Consider the following 16,918-nt stretch of genomic DNA (forward strand, 5'->3'; position numbering starts at 1 on the left):
GCCCACGTTCCCTCCAGATGAAGCTAGGTAAATGCCAGGTCCTTCAAAGAGATCCTCCACAGATTAGTCCAAATAACTCCAAACGCGTTTTCGACTGCTCATGCAGTCTTTCTCAAGGAGATAGTGTTTGGACACTCCACTATACCCTTAAATACCCCTCCCATCCAATCCCCATGTCCAGTGGCCTGATTGAGATCCTTATTATCCAGTAAGAAACGAGTGAAACTTCCGTGTATGTCACTTCCGGTAAGCCGATGACGACTTCCGGTCGGACTTCCGGTCGGACGGAGCGCATACCGCACATTGGCAAATGCACATATAAAGTGCATAGTGCATGTCGACGAAAAGTATATAATGATAATAAAATGAGGTGTCAATAAGAACAGATAGTCACATATAGTCACATATAAATAGGGGCATTAAAAATGTAGCATAGATAGATAAAAACGGTAAAAAGATAAATGAAATGTTATAAAAACCATTTAACCTCGAAGTCGAGGTTAAGACCACCCGTTTTTATCTATCTATGCTACATTTTTAATGCCCCTATTTATATGTGACTATCTGTTCTTATTGACACCTCATTTTATTATCATTATATACTTTTCGTCGACATGCACTATGCACTTTATATGTGCATTTGCATTGCATTGGCCATCCTATACATCAGAATATGAATAACATTGCTCCGTTTCTTTCATCTAGTATTCTGATAACTTTGACGCTGCAATGAATGAGATCCCCACACTTCCGCCACACTTCACCGGAAGTGGGGAAGCGTATACACTGGTGAGACCATACTCCAACAAGCGGAACCTGCGAAAAGAGTGCCGGATTTCCGCGGATCTCACTAGAGTGAACACCTCAGAGCCACCAGGAAGACTTGGTCCTGTGGAACGCACCAATGTGCGGTATGCGCTCCGTCCGACCGGAAGTCGTCATCGGCTTACCGGAAGTGACATACACGGAAGTTTCACTCGTTTCTTACTGGATAATAAGGATCTCAATCAGGCCACTGGACATGGGGATTGGATGGGAGGGGTATTTAAGGGTATAGTGGAGTGTCCAAACACTATCTCCTTGAGAAAGACTGCATGAGCAGTCGAAAACGCGTTTGGAGTTATTTGGACTAATCTGTGGAGGATCTCTTTGAAGGACCTGGCATTTACCTAGCTTCATCTGGAGGGAACGTGGGCTGTCTTTATCCCCTGGACTTACCACACATACCTTGTTTGAGAACTCTGATTCATTTCTTTGTTCTCCACCTTAGACGGTAACATGCCATCTGGTTTTTCTGTCCTCCAATTTTATGTTATTTTATATTAATAAATGATTTTACACTATACCCCCTCATATATACAGTACCATTTATACACCGCCACCCTCATACATACATTTACACACCGCCACCCTCATAGATACATACATACCATTTATACGCCGCCACCCTCATACATACATACTTACACACCGCCACCCTCGTACATACATACCATTTATACACCGCCACCCTCATACATACATACATACATACATACATACTGTACATACCATTTATACACCGCCACCCTCATACATACATTTACACACCGCCACCCTCATACATACATTTACACACCGCCACCCTCATACATACATTTATACACTACCACCCTCATACATACCATTTATACATCGCCACCCTCATAGAAACATAGAATTTGACGGCAGATAAGAACCATTTGGCCCATCTAGTCTGCCCCTTTTTTTACCCTTCAGGTAATCTCAACACACCGCCACCCTCATACATACATAAAATTTACACACCGCCACCCTCATACTTACATAAAATTTACACACCGCCACCCTCATACTTACATAAAATTTACACACCGCCACCCTCATACATACATAAAATGTACACACCGCCACCCTCATACATACATAAAATTTATACACTGCCGCCCTTATACATACATATATTTATACACCGTCACCCTCATACATACATAACATTTATACACCACCACCCTCATACATACATACCATTTATACACCGCCACCCTCATACATACATACCATTTATACACCGCCACCCTCATACATACCATTTATACACCGCCACCCTCATACATACATACCATTTATACACCGCCACCCTCATACATACATTTTTACACCGCCACCCTCATACATACATACCATTTATACACTGCCACCCTTATACATACATACATACATACATACCAGTTATACACCGCCACCCTCATACATACCATTTATACACCGCCACCCTCATACATACATACCATTTATACACCGCCACCCTCATACATACATACATACCATTTATACATCACCACCCTCATACATACATACCAGTTATACACCACCACCCTCATACATACATACCATTTATACACCGCCACCCTCATACATACATTTATACAGCACCACCCTCATACATACATACCATTTATACATCGCCACCCTCATACATACATACCATTTATACACCGCCACCCTCATACATACATACCATTTATACACCGCCACCCTCATACATACATACCATTTATACACCGCCACCCTCATACATACATACATACATACATACATACCATTTATACACCGCCACCCTCATACATACATACCATTTATACACCGCCACCCTCATACATACATACCATTTATACACCACCACCCTCATACATACATACATACCATTTATACACCGCCACCCTCATACATACATACATACCATTTATACATCACCACCCTCATACTGTACATACATACATTTATACACCACCACCCTCATACATATATACATACATACATACATACATACATACCATTTATACATCACCACCCTCATACTGTACATACATACATTTATACACCACCACCCTCATACATATATACATACATACATACATACATACCATTTATACATCACCACCCTCATACTGTACATACATACATTTATACACCACCACCCTCATACATACCATTTATACACCGCCACCCTAATACATACATACATACATACATACATACCATTTATACATCACCACCCTCATACTGTACATACATACATTTATACACCACCACCCTCATACATACATACCATTTATACACCGCCACCCTCATACATACATACATACATACATACATACATACATACATACATACCATTTATACACCGCCACCCTCATACATACAGTACCATTTATACACCGCCACCCTCATACATACATACATACATACATACCATTTATACATCACCACCCTCATACTGTACATACATACATTTATACACCACCACCCTCATACATACATACCATTTATACACCGCCACCCTCATACATACATACATACATACATACATACATACCATTTATACACCGCCACCCTCATACATACAGTACCATTTATACACCGCCACCCTCATACATACATACCATTTATACATCACCACCCTCATACTGTACATACATACATTTATACACCACCACCCTCATACATACATACCATTTATACACCGCCACCCTCATACATACATACATACATACATACATACATACCATTTATACACCGCCACCCTCATACATACAGTACCATTTATACACCGCCACCCTCATTCATACATACCATTTATACACTGCCACCCTCATACATACATACATACATACATACATACCATTTATACACCGCCACCCTCATACATACAGTACGTACACCAATCTCATCCATTAACCCATACATTGCCTTCTTCATACATGTATACATATATCCATACATACACTGTCTCTCTCATATACATCCATCCATTGCCTCTATACAGTACATATAAATGCAAACTCTACCTCCACCAACACAACAGTGCAGCTACATATATGGTCGGCTCAGCGGAACACTGCATAGTAAAATGGAGAGAAGGAGGGTGGCGCTAGCAGCACGCTGTGCAGGGACTGGGAGGGGAATGTTGCCAGACATCTGTCATATATGAGGGGGGGAGGGTGCTTCGCGGACGCTCGCTATGGTATACTGCCTCTCACTGTGGGGATGCGTGAGCTGCCTGATCACTGCTGCCCACAGTGATCGGGAAGAACTTACACGGCACTGCAACGGGCCGGGGGTGATTGAAGGAGCCGTAGCTCAATAAGGGAAGAGCCGCATGCGGTTCGAGAGCCACGGGTTGGCCACCCCTTCTCTGATGTATTTATATCCTTCTGGAGATATGGCCTCCAGAACTGAACACAATACTCTAGGTGAGGTCGTACCAATGACCTATACAGTGGCATTATTACTTCTTTCTTCCTACTGCTGATACCTCTCCCTATGCAACCAAGCATCTGACTTGCCTTCTTCATTGCTTTGTTACATTGCCTACCTACCTCCCCTGAAATAGTGACACCTAGATCCCTCTCTTCCTCGGTTGTTTCCATTATAGTGCCATTTATACTATATTCAGTCTTTGGATTTCTGAGACCCAAGTGCATGATTTTGCAGTTTTTGGCATTAAACTGCTCTCGTCTGCCAAAGTGTGGAGCGCAAACTCCCCCCTCCGGTGATGTCCCCCTCCTGATGCATTGTCCCCCCCCCCCCCCCGGGCCGGCTGGACTGGGCATGTGCGGGATCTCGCTACTTGCACGAGATCTCCAGCGCAGCCCACAGCCAGCAGCAGGGACAGATGGGAATGCTCTTTGCAGCCTTTTTTAGGTATTTTTCTTGCGTATATGTATTGCACTGCCACTGACATCACAGCTACCACTGCCCCTGTGTCCCCTCCACCCTGATTGCTGCTACCCACCCCCAACCCGCACAGCAGTCCTACCCTTCACTGCTGATCATACTCACTACACCCAGGGACAAGTGTATGAAGGGCTGCCGGTCATCAGATCCCCTTCTAGCTGTGACCCCATTTCCGTAAAGTCAGCTGCTGCTTCACAGCATTACTTTACTGCACTGTGGGTACCCTTCCCCTCCCTTACCGTTCATCGGTTGCTGGGTAAGCACCCCTCCTGGGAAGAGGGATTTTTTTGGGGGGGGGGGGGGGGTGGGGGTGGGGGGGTGCTCTTGTGGTCAGGGGGTGTGGCCTATGAATAAAACTCTTGGGAGGCCACGCCTCCCATTTTCACCACTGTGGGTCTCTGAGAGTACTGGCCATGCCCCTAGCCCCGATCAGGCTGATATGATCGCAGCTGCCAAGTTTGTCCAGACCTGCTCAGAGCCTGCGATCAGTCGCGACCAGGAGGGAAACCATTCTATGGTCTGTATATAATGTCTATCTCTTTGTCATTGTGCCACAACCAACTTCTATTTAGTAACAATGATTGGCGTATCTATAATAGGTGCATGGTGTGCCGTACAGATGGGTCATTGGGTCCAGGGGGCCCACACACTACACCCCACATGCCATATAAGTAGACTCACCCCTCCGGAGTCCCATGGCTGCCAACGCTGCAGACAGAGATTCTTGGGAAAATGGTGTGGCGGCCATGGTCCCATAGACCTGCGCATGCAAAGTAGATGATGGCACAGAGCCTGCTAGGCCATTGTAAAGGAGTTGTACTGTATGTCACTGCAGGGGGGCATTATGTATATATCACTACTATTGATATTCTGTGTTTAATAGGGACTAATGGTGGTATTCTGTGTGTAATAGGGACTAATAGTGGTATTCTGTGTAATAGGCACTACGGTGGTATTCTGTGTGTAATAGGGACTAATGGTGGTATTCTGTGTAATAGGCACTACTGGTGGTATTCTGTGTGTAATATGTACTAATGGTGGTATTCTGTGTGTAATAGGGGCTAATGGTGGTATTCTGTGTGTAATAGGGACTAATGGTGGTATTCTATGTGTAATAGGCACTACTGGTGGTATTCTATGTGTAATATGCACTACTGGTGGTATTCTATGTGTAATATGTACTAATGGTGGTATTCTGTGTGTAATATGTACTAATGGTGGTATTCTGTGTGTAATAGGCACTACTGGTGGTATTCTGTGTGTAATAGGCACTACTGGTGGTATTCTATGTGTAATAGGCACTACTGGTGGTATTCTATGTGTAATAGGCACTACTGGTGGTATTCTATGTGTAATAGGCACTACTGGTGGTATTCTATGTGTAATAGGCACTACTGGTGGTATTCTGTGCAATAGGCACTACTGGTGGTATTCTGTGTGTAATAGGCACTACTGGTGGTATTCTGTGCAATAGGCACTACTGGTGGTATTCTGTGTGTAATAGGCACGGGATGCAGTTAAAATCCCGGCGGTCGGGATCCCGGCGTTCAGAATCCCGACGCCGGAATCCCGACCGCCGAAATGCCCCCTGGAGGAAGAATAAATTAGTGTGCCGAGCGTAGCGAGGCACCGGGCCCGCTGCGTGGCGAGCGCAGCGAGCCCGCAAGGGGGGGCGATCCACGTCCCCCCCCTTGTCGGCATTTCGGCTGTCGGGATTCCGGCGTCGGGATTCTGAACGCCGGGATCCCGACCGCCGGGATTCAATACTGAATCCATAGGCACTACTGGTGGTATTCTGTGCAATAGGCACTACTGGTGGTATTATGTGTGTAATATGGACTAATGGTGGTATTCTGTGTGTAATTGGCACTACAGTGTTATTCTGTGTATAATTGGCACTACAGTGGTATTCTGTGTGTAATTGGCACTACTGGTGGTATTCTGTGTAATAGGCACTACGGTGGTATTCTGTGTGTAAAAGGCACTACTGGTGGTATTATGTGTGTAAAAGGCACTACTGGTGGTATGTGTGTAATTGACACTAATGGTGGTGATATGTGTGTAATCAGTGCTATTTTTCAGCAGGCTTCAGCAGGAACTGAGGCCCTTATTCAAGTTCACTCTTTCTGACAAAATCCTTCTTAGATGGACAAAACCATGTGCACTGCAGGGGGCAGATTTAAAATGTGCAGAGAGAATTAGATTTGGGTGAGTCATTTTGTTTCTGTGCAGGGTAAATACTGGCTTCCTTTTTTTCTTTCAATATTCTTTATTCAATTTTCCGTATACAAAGATAAAATTACAACATTTAACATACATTCGACATACACTTGACATTACATATATACAACATAGATACAGTTTGATTTCTTTGTTCTGTTGGTTAAGTCCAGTTATCGGTTTTGCAAGGGCTTGAGTTGGCTTGCTATCCCTTGCCTCTCCTTTCCCATCCTCCATGCATTTAGTTTTCCCCTTTTTTTTCCCTTTCCCTCTCCCCTCTTTCCCCCTCTTTCTCCTCCCCTTTTGTTTTACATGTTTATGAGCATACAAGGAGTTATAGAAGACTTCAGCTATTTTTACCCATTTTCCTCTTATCACTCTCCCTCTTTCCCTCCCCCTCCCCATTTTCTTCCATTATATAATATATGACTTTAGTGTTATTACTCATTCTGTTTCTTAGTGCAACACATTCATCTTTACATTAATTTATCAAATTTAAACTTATAACAGTGTTTAGTGTCTACTGAAACTATCTTAGGATATTTATTTAAGTGATCAAGTGATTACTTGAAAAGTGAGCTTTTTCTGTGTAACTATAAAGGCATTATTCTCTCAGAGCCTTGCTCTTATTGCTGTAAACGTGGTAGAAAATAAGTAAAAATGCGTATATATCTCTTATATATTTGGCTACATCTGTCACTCAAAGTGTGTCTGGAGCTATAACGCTGACTCACATGACTGACTCACATGACAGAGAACCAGCCCAGTGAGCCCACAGACAGTGCCAGACACCCTCTGCCTCTCCATGTTACACAGCAAAGACACAGCTACTCACCAGACACACCAGGTGAGCGCCCCACACCTCCATACCTCCCAACATGACCCTCTCCAGGAGGGACAGAATGCTCTGTTTGTGGACTTCCATCTTAATTTATGATTGTCATCACCTGTTTTAAACAGGGTAATTGATAAGAAAGGTGTTTAAGCACAGGTGATGGTAATCCATAAATTAAGAAGAAAGTCCAGAAACAGAGCAGTGTGTCCCTCCTGGAGAGGGTCATGTTGGGTATGCACCTCCCTTCCCCCCCCCCCCCTCCCCCCCATTCACGGCATCCCCACGATTAAATGGCACATGCAAAACACTGACATGGCTATGGTCGACAATGAAAAAGATACATTTTTCACTTTTTCAATGTTTTTATATTCTTTCTCATGTGTCGACATGGACACCAATGAAGTGCCACACTTATGTCAACATTTACATGTGTTGACCTTTCTGTGTTGATTTTTTCTTGTGGCGATTCGCGGCACCCCCCGCGACCCCCCTCCCGCGATTTGCAGCACCCCCCCGCAATTCGCGGCACCCCCCGTGACTCCCGCGATTCGCGGCCCCACCCGTGACACCCCCCCCTCCCACGATTCGCGCCAACCCCCCCGGCCCCCCCTCCCGCGGTTCACGGTGCCTCCCACGACCCCCCCTACCACGATTCCCCACCCCTGACCCCCCCTCCTGTCATTGCGGCAACCCCCCGCAGCCGCGACCCACCCTCCCGCGATTCACTGCAACCCCCCGTGCCCCCCTCCCACGATTCGCGGCACCCACACCCCCCACGACCCCCCCTCCCGCAATTCACGGCATCCACCCACTACCCCTCCTCCCGTGATTCGCGGACACCCCTCACCTCCTCCCTCCCCCCCCACCCCCACGCGCGATTCACGGCAACCCCAGGATTAAATGGCACATGCGCAACACTGGCACGGCTATGGTCGACAATGAAAAAGGTTGACATGAGTTTTTGAAGATTTATTTTTCTTTTTTTGAATTTCTTATATATTTGGCTACATCTGTCACTCAAAGTGTGTCTGACCCTCTAACGCTGGGTGGAGCCTCTGACTCACATGACAGAGAACCAGCCCAGTGAGCCCACAGTCATAGGAGGGACACCTTGCTCTGCTCCTGCACTTTCCTTTTAATGTATGATTGCCATCACCTGTGTTGAAGCACCTTTCCTATCAATTAACCTGTTCAACACAGATGGAGGTAATCATACATTAGGAAGAAAGTCCAGCGGCAGAGCATTGTGTCCCTCCTGGCATGGGTCATGTTGGGAGGTATGCACAGTGCCAGACACCCTCTGCCTCCCCATGTTACCCAGCAAAGACACAGCTACTCACCAGACACACCAGGTGAGCGCCCCCCGCCGCCCCCCCTCCCGCGATTCGCGGGGCCCCTCCCACGATTCGCGTGCTCCCTCGCCCCCGCAAACCCCTCCTACCGCAATTCGCGGCAACCCCAGCCCCCACGACCCCCCCCCCCCTCCGGCGATTCGGGGCACCCCTTCCCCCACGTCCCACCCCTCCCGCAATTCGCAGCACCCACCCCTGCGACCCCCCCTCCCCCAATTCATGGCACACCCCCACCCCCGCCACCCCCCCTCCCGTGGACACCCCCCACCGCCCCCCCCCCCTCCCCCAGTCGCTGCGATTTACAGCATCCCCAGGATCAAATGGCACATGCAAAACACTGACACGGCTATGGTCGACGATGAAAAAGGTTGACATGAGTTTTTGAAGTTGTTTCATTTTTGTTTGAGTTGTTTCATTTTAAGAATGTTTTCATATTCATTCTCATGTGTCGACATGGTTACCAATGAAGTGCCACACTTATGTCAACATTTACATGTGTTGACCTTTCTGTGTTGATTTTTTCTTGTTTCGATTTGCGGCACCCCAGCGACCCTCTCCCGTGATTCGCGGTACCCCCCCCCACGCGACCCCCCTCCCGCAATTCGCGTCACCCACCCCCACGACCCCCCCTCCCGCAATTCGCGGCACCCCCCCACCCCGCGCAATTCGCAGACACCCCCCACCTCCCCCCCCCATTCACGGCAACCCCACGATTAAATGGCACATGCAAAACACTGACATGGCTATGGTCGACAATGAAAAAGGTTGACATGAGTTTTTGAAGATTTATTTTTCACTTTTTGAATGTTTTCATATTCATTCTCATGTGTCGACATGGACACCAATGAAGTGCCACACTTATGTCAACATTTACATGTGTTGACCTTTCTGTGTTGATTTTTTCTTGTGGCAATTTTTTTCCAGTGACAACTATGTGCACGTCAACCTAGACATCATCAACCAATTCTTTGTATAATATATAACACCTGTTCTGTTTTACTGTAGGTGTTTTGTCAGATCTTTTACTGCTACTATTACTGTTTATGTAAATGCATTCTGAATGACAGCAACATCCTTCCATCCTTCTACAAGAATATATAACCAACTAGGTTGATTCATCGCGCCCCGTGCCCCTCCTCCCACAAATCGCGGACCCCCCGTGCACCCCCCCTCCCGCAATTCACGCCCCCCTCCCACGATTCACGTCACCCCCGCGCACCCCCCTCCCGCAATTCGCAACCCCCCCTCGCGCAATTCACGCCCCCTCCCGCGATTTGCTGACACCTGCGCCCCCCTCACGCAATTCACGGCACCCCTAAGCCCCTCTTTAGTCCCCCCCGTATACTCACACACCCCTATCACTACCCAGCTTCCTGCTCTCCTGAACCGTAACTTCCATCACTGGGGAGTCGCTGACGCTGTTTTGCCCACATGCCCCTATCATGCCTCATAGCCTACCCTCCTGCTCTCATGCACCCTAACTCCCACCCAGTAGGAGGAGACACTGACTCAGGGCCACCATCCTGTACTGCCACGCTGGACCCTCACCCACTGGCAGAAGCTGCACAGTATCTCCCACCCTCCTCTTTAGTCCCCCTTATTCCCACACACCCCTATCACTACCCAGCCTCCTGTTTTCCTGTGTCGTGACCTCCGCCAGTGGGGAGCCGCTGACTCAAAAACACCCTACTATACTATTGCACACACACACACACCTAAACAACATGCACACACAGCCCCCCCCCCCACACCCACAAATGTCACTGTACCATCCACACTATCAATGTACATCTTACTCTGTAACCGCTTTTTAATTAAACAAAACAATGCACACCCCCTTCCACATCATATGCTCTCTATTTAACACATTTCACCTATAACTCAAGTTGCAATACAGGCCATCTGTCATACAAATCTAACCATATTTCTCACAATACAAACGTTCACAAATTAAGGGGGCGCAGCCCCTTACGACGTATATGTGTCTTGTTTTTATTACTATAATCGTGTAAGTATTTAAAATAGGTTATATCTATTACAACTTTTAGAGGGGGAGAGAAGATCTTTAGTTATTACCACATTTAAGAGAAAGACTAGAATATTATTTATCAATATGCTTATTCTGGTATATATTACAGCGTCATACCCTGTGTCAAGCTTGGTTCTTCTGTTTCTAAATTACTTAATTGCTCTACTATACATAATTTAGTATTTACCATATAATTGCCATATTACATCGTCTACTTCCTAGGGTTTATACATTTTTGATTGGCACCAGCCATCCCATTTAGCATGGTATAGAGGGATTGCATTTTGTTCTTGAAACATGTATTTCTCATGTCTGTGTACTTCGTTTGCTAGTTCGACCCATTTTACTATTTCTGGTTGTTTTGGTGAAAACCATACACGGGCAATTATGACCTTAGCCAGTGTAAACATGCACATTACATATTGATACGTCTCTTTGGAACACAATTCTTTCACTTCTAAACTGACGATACACGCTCTAGGGCCATATTGTATATTAATCAAGACTGTGGACATAACTTCATTCCAGACTCTCGGCTTCCTTTTTTTACACTGCAATATACAGTAGATCTCACTTTGAAGTAAAATCCCACCCAAATCTAATTCTCTCTGCACAAGTAACGCCTGCCTCAGTTCCTGCTGGAGCCTGCTGAAAAATAGCACTGTGTGTAATTGGCACTACTGGTGGTGATATGTTTGTAATAGGCACTACTGATGGTATTCTGTGTGTAATAGGCACTACTGGTGGTATTGTGTATGTAATAGGCACTAATGGTGGTATTGTGTATGTAATAGGCACTATGGTGGTATTCTGTGTGTAAAAGACACTACGGTGGTATTCTGTGTAATAGGCACTACAGTGGTATTCTGTGTGTAAAAGGCACTAATGGTGGCATTATGTATAAAAATGGCAGTACTGCAAGCATGTGGACCTTGGGGGGGGGCGATTTTTTTTTTTTGTGACTGCCCATGTGGTTGGCACTACTGGAGGCATTATGTTCATAAATTGCACGACTGGGGGGGGGGGGGCATTATATGTGCAAATGGCACTACTGGTGGAGGTGGACACAACATTTATAAATACACCACTGCGTGTATAGTGTTACTTGTAAGTGCCGGGAACATGGTTTAATAGTCAGGAGTTTAATAAGTTTATTAATGATTAAGGTAACGCTAGAACCACACCGTGACTGGTTCTAGACACCCCCTTAATCCCCCCTCCCCCCAGTGCAGGGCTAGAAATGTGTCTTTCTGGAAGGGCACACCCTAATGTAATGTGCTGCAATGCTAATCATGTTTCCCATTGTTGTTTGCTTCAGGTAAAAGAAGCTGTGCTGGGGAGAACCTGGCTAATATGGAGCTGTTCCTGTTCTTCACAACCTTGCTGCAGAACTTCACCTTCCAGGCCCCTCCCGGAGCTACACTCGACCTCACACCTGTAATTGGTGCTACTAATGGCCCACCGCCTTATGATATGTGTGCTATACCTCGCAGCTAGGACATGTTCTCAGCAAGCCAACTTATAAAAAAAAGAGAGAATTATGTCCCGCTATACCTATCCATTTCCATGGCTTAGTACATATGTCCCGCTATACCTATCCATCTCCAAGGCTTAGTACATATGTCCTGATACACCTATCCCTCTCCAAGGCTTAGTACATATGTCCCGATACACCTATCCATCTCCAAGGCTTAGTACATATGTCCCGATACACCTATCCATCTCCAAGGCTTAGTACATATGTCCGGATATACCTATCCCTCTCCAAGGCTTAGTACATATGTCCCGCTATACCTATCCATTTCCATGGCTTAGTACATATGTCCCGCTATACCTATCCATCTCCAAGGCTTAGTACATATGTCCTGATACACCTATCCCTCTCCAAGGCTTAGTACATATGTCCCGATACACCTATCCATCTCCAAGGCTTAGTACATATGTCCGGATATACCTATCCCTCTCCAAGGCTTAGTACATATGTCCCGATACACCTATCCATCGCCAAGGCTTAGTACATATGTCCCGATATACCTATCCATCGCCAAGGCTTAGTACATACTGTATGTCCCGATACACCTATCCATCTCCAAGGCTTAGTACATATGTCCCGATACACCTATCCATCTCCAAGGCTTAGTACATATGTCCCGCTATACCTATCCATCTCCAAGGCTTAGTACATATGTCCCGATACACCTATACATCTCCAAGGCTTAGTACATATGTCCCGATACACCTATCCATCTCCAAGGCTTAGTACATATGTCCCGATACACCGATCCCTCTCCAAGGCTTAGTACATATGTCCCGATACACCTATCCATCTCCAAGGCTTAGTACATATGTCCCGATACACCTATCCCTCTCCAAGGCTTAGTACATATGTCCCGATACACCTATCCATCTCCAAGGCTTAGTACATATGTTCCGATATACCTATCCATCTCCAAGGCTTAGTACATATGTCCCGATATACCTATCCATCTCCAAGGCTTAGTACATATGTCCCGATACACCTATCCATCGCCAAGGCTTAGTACATACTGTATGTCCCGATACACCTATCCATCTCCAAGGCTTAGTACATATGTCCCGATACACCTATCCATCTCCAAGGCTTAGTACATACTGTATGTCCTGATACCAGGGGCGGATTGGGAATTAAAACCAGCCCGGGAAATATCTTGAAGCAGCCCTAATTCGGAGGCGGGGGACCTGTTGCGCAAATTTTTTGGGATGTGGCCTAGCGATATGGGGGGGGTGGCCTATTTCAATGAGGCCACGCCCCATTTTCCCTGCTGTGAGGGGCATGGCTAGTGAGCTGCTGGCTATGTCCCCAGCCCCTCAGGCTGCAGAATAGGCGCATGGGAGGGGGGACGCAGGGTGGAGTAGAATGCTGGGAGGATGTATGTAGGGTGGCATAGGACGCATATTGTGAGGGGGACATGGTGGCACAGGACGCGAGGGTGAGGGGGGAACGCAGAGTGACAGAGGATGCAGGGAGGGGAGTATGCGTGTATGGTTAGGATTAGGCTGCCTGGGTGGGGTGTATGGTTAAGGTTAGCCTTTCTGCGGGTGTATGGTTAGGGTTAGGCTGTGGGGTATATGGTGTGGGCTGTCAGGGGCGATGAAGTGTAGTGTAGTGTACTAACCTTGCCCTTTGCACCTGCTTGAGTTTCATCATGTGACAGGGAGTCACTTACAGCAGATGCGCTAATCTGTCCTGGATATCCAGTAACATCCCTGGCGGACAGCACGGAAGACATGGACACGGCGGCGGAAGTCAAGGAAGCCTGGAGACACAGCACAGCAAAAATAGTGAGCTGGGCACTTCTGCTTAGCGTTCCCCACACACAGACATACTGTGTGTTGCCAACCGTCCCGGAATGGCCGGGAGTGTCCCGAAAATCGGGTCACCCTCCCGGAAAGGTGGGCAACCCTCCCGGATTCTGGGGGACCCCTCTCCCCTCCCCTGATTGCGCCTCCCCCCCTGACCGCGGCGTTTAAATGACCATATCTGCAGATCTCCGGGGAGGGGGCAGGGCTAAAGTGTCATAATCGCGTCATTAAGCCCCGCCCCCTCCACGGAGATAGACAAATTTAGTAAATTTCCTTCATGGGGGTGGGGCTTAATGATGTCACGTTTAAGCCCCCGCCCACAAATGCCTGCCGAAAGTCTCCTCTCCGGGCTTCTCCCGGAGAGGAGCTTTTAAAAGTCAGCAACCCTGATATGTGCATGCAGTAACGGTGGCACTCTCGGACGAAAATAATGCAAACGCCAAGACTTGTCTTGGCGTTTGCATTATTTTCGTCCGAGAGTGCCGCCGTTACTGCATGCACACAAATGTACCAGCCGTCCTGACGGGGATCCTGCGGATGGCACCAGGCAAGATTTGCATAGAGGCCAAGGGAGTGCCGGCCAAACGGGCTGTGTATATATATATATATATATATATATATATATATATATATATATATATATATATATATATATATAGGGACGAGGGGGGGTGTCCTGACGACAAATTAAATTTTGAAACGTTGATGATCTAATCTGGCTACTTGTACGTTTCATTGCAAGTGTTAAGAGTGCTGCGCCATTCACCTGATAGATATATATATATATATATATATATATATATAATATATATATATATATATATATATATATATATATATCTATATCGATCGTGGTTGTAGCCGTCACTCCCAAGTTGAGGTCCATTTGGTGCTGACCCGGTGCCGTCCACTGTGGACCTGCAGGTCCTGGTACAATGTGCAGGAATGAGGCGGCTCTCTCGGATTTGCAAAACCAGGTAGCCAGGACAAGGGAACTAATACAATACCAACTGCAGGTGTCACTCAGGTCAATGATAGAAGCACAGAGACGGCGTTAGTTATCAACATTTCATTTTCAAAACGAAAATTTCATCAGGATACAAGCTATAAGTGAAAGAGGTGCTCACCTTATACCCCCAGGTACAGTGCTTCCTGACGTCATCCCTGTGCGTCCCGGGGCCGCCAGACCGTCGGCGTCGCCTATCCGCCGTGTCAGTGGTGACATCATGACGTCATCGCGCTTCAACCGTGGTCACCTGACAGATCCTGGTACCATGATACGGGGCAGGAGTAAACTGTTACCATGGAGACAATAATAAACAAATAAACCAAAGTGCAAGTGCAAAAGTTATATACAGAATACATAAAATACATTACAGTTAATGGCAATTACTGTCTAAATGGATGTTTATACAGAAAATATAACATATGGCTAAAGAATACGTCCATAATGCTAGTAGTATGCTCATAGAATAGTTGCTATAACAGAAATTTGTCAAAGCTTAATGGACGCGACAATGCATATATATGGCCTAAATTCAAGAGAACCAGCAACACATGGATCACCCATTCATATGCAGGATCCAATCAGGTAATTTAACTCAATAATGATGGAGATGGCAATACGGCAAATACAAAACTATTATGGGAGCATAATATTATAACTACAAAGTAGCATGATATGACCCTAGAAAAAGCACGATAAGGGTGCCATCTCATTTAGGCCTTTAGGATGGATTACATTAAGGCGGTGAATCCACCTTGATTCACAGCGTAGTAGAGCTGCACCTCTATCGCCACCCCGGATGGATGGTTTGATGTGGTTGATCATGCGATAGCGTAAGCTAGGTAAACTGTGCCTAGCCTCAACAAAGTGTCGGTCAACAGGCTGTTCACTAGTACCAGACAAAAGGGCAGCTTTAATTGTAGAGCGGTGTCCTGCCATCCGCTCTTTAAATTTTCTAGTGGTCTTGCCGATGTAGGCTAGACCACATGGGCATAGAATTTGATAGATAACAAAGCTGCTTTCACATGTCAGATGGTGTCGAATCTGGTATGTGTTACCATCATGTGGATGGTGGAACTTTTCACCTGTAATTAAAAATTTACATGTTGTACATGCACATTTGAAACAACCCCATCTTTTTTGCTGCAAAAAATTTTTTGACGGGGGAATCCCTTTACCTGCTATGTCTGATTTTAATAGGATGTCCCTCAAATTTTTTGGTCTTGAGAAGCAAGGTTGCAAGTTGGTGTTCTCTAACCCTAAAACTGGGTCTGACTGCACTATACGCCAATTGGATTTGGCAATTTTGTTAATTTTTTGAGTGCACATTGTGCTGGCATACCCATGGGATTTTAGAAGTTGTATTATTCTTTTTCTTTTTGGTGTTACTGGATAAC

General features: G+C 46.1%; 1 protein-coding gene across 5 annotated transcripts in view; it reads left to right on the forward strand.

The window, feature by feature from the left end:
- Positions 1 to 15,548, forward strand: part of LOC146064818 (cytochrome P450 2C5-like) — a 150,592-nt gene extending 135,044 nt beyond the window's left edge. For all 5 annotated transcript variants that reach the window (XM_083178718.1, XM_083178719.1, XM_083178717.1 and 2 more), the window contains one exon: positions 12,492 to 15,548. In XM_083178718.1, the coding sequence (XP_083034844.1) occupies positions 12,492 to 12,670 (179 nt within the window). In that variant the 3' untranslated portion in view covers positions 12,671 to 15,548. The remainder of the gene's footprint in view (positions 1 to 12,491) is intronic.
- The last annotated feature ends 1,370 nt before the right edge of the window (positions 15,549 to 16,918 follow it).

Source organism: Crinia signifera, chromosome 3 (genome assembly GCF_055691185.1).
Source record: "Crinia signifera chromosome 3, ASM5569118v1, whole genome shotgun sequence".
Classification (NCBI taxonomy): domain Eukaryota; kingdom Metazoa; phylum Chordata; class Amphibia; order Anura; family Myobatrachidae; genus Crinia; species Crinia signifera.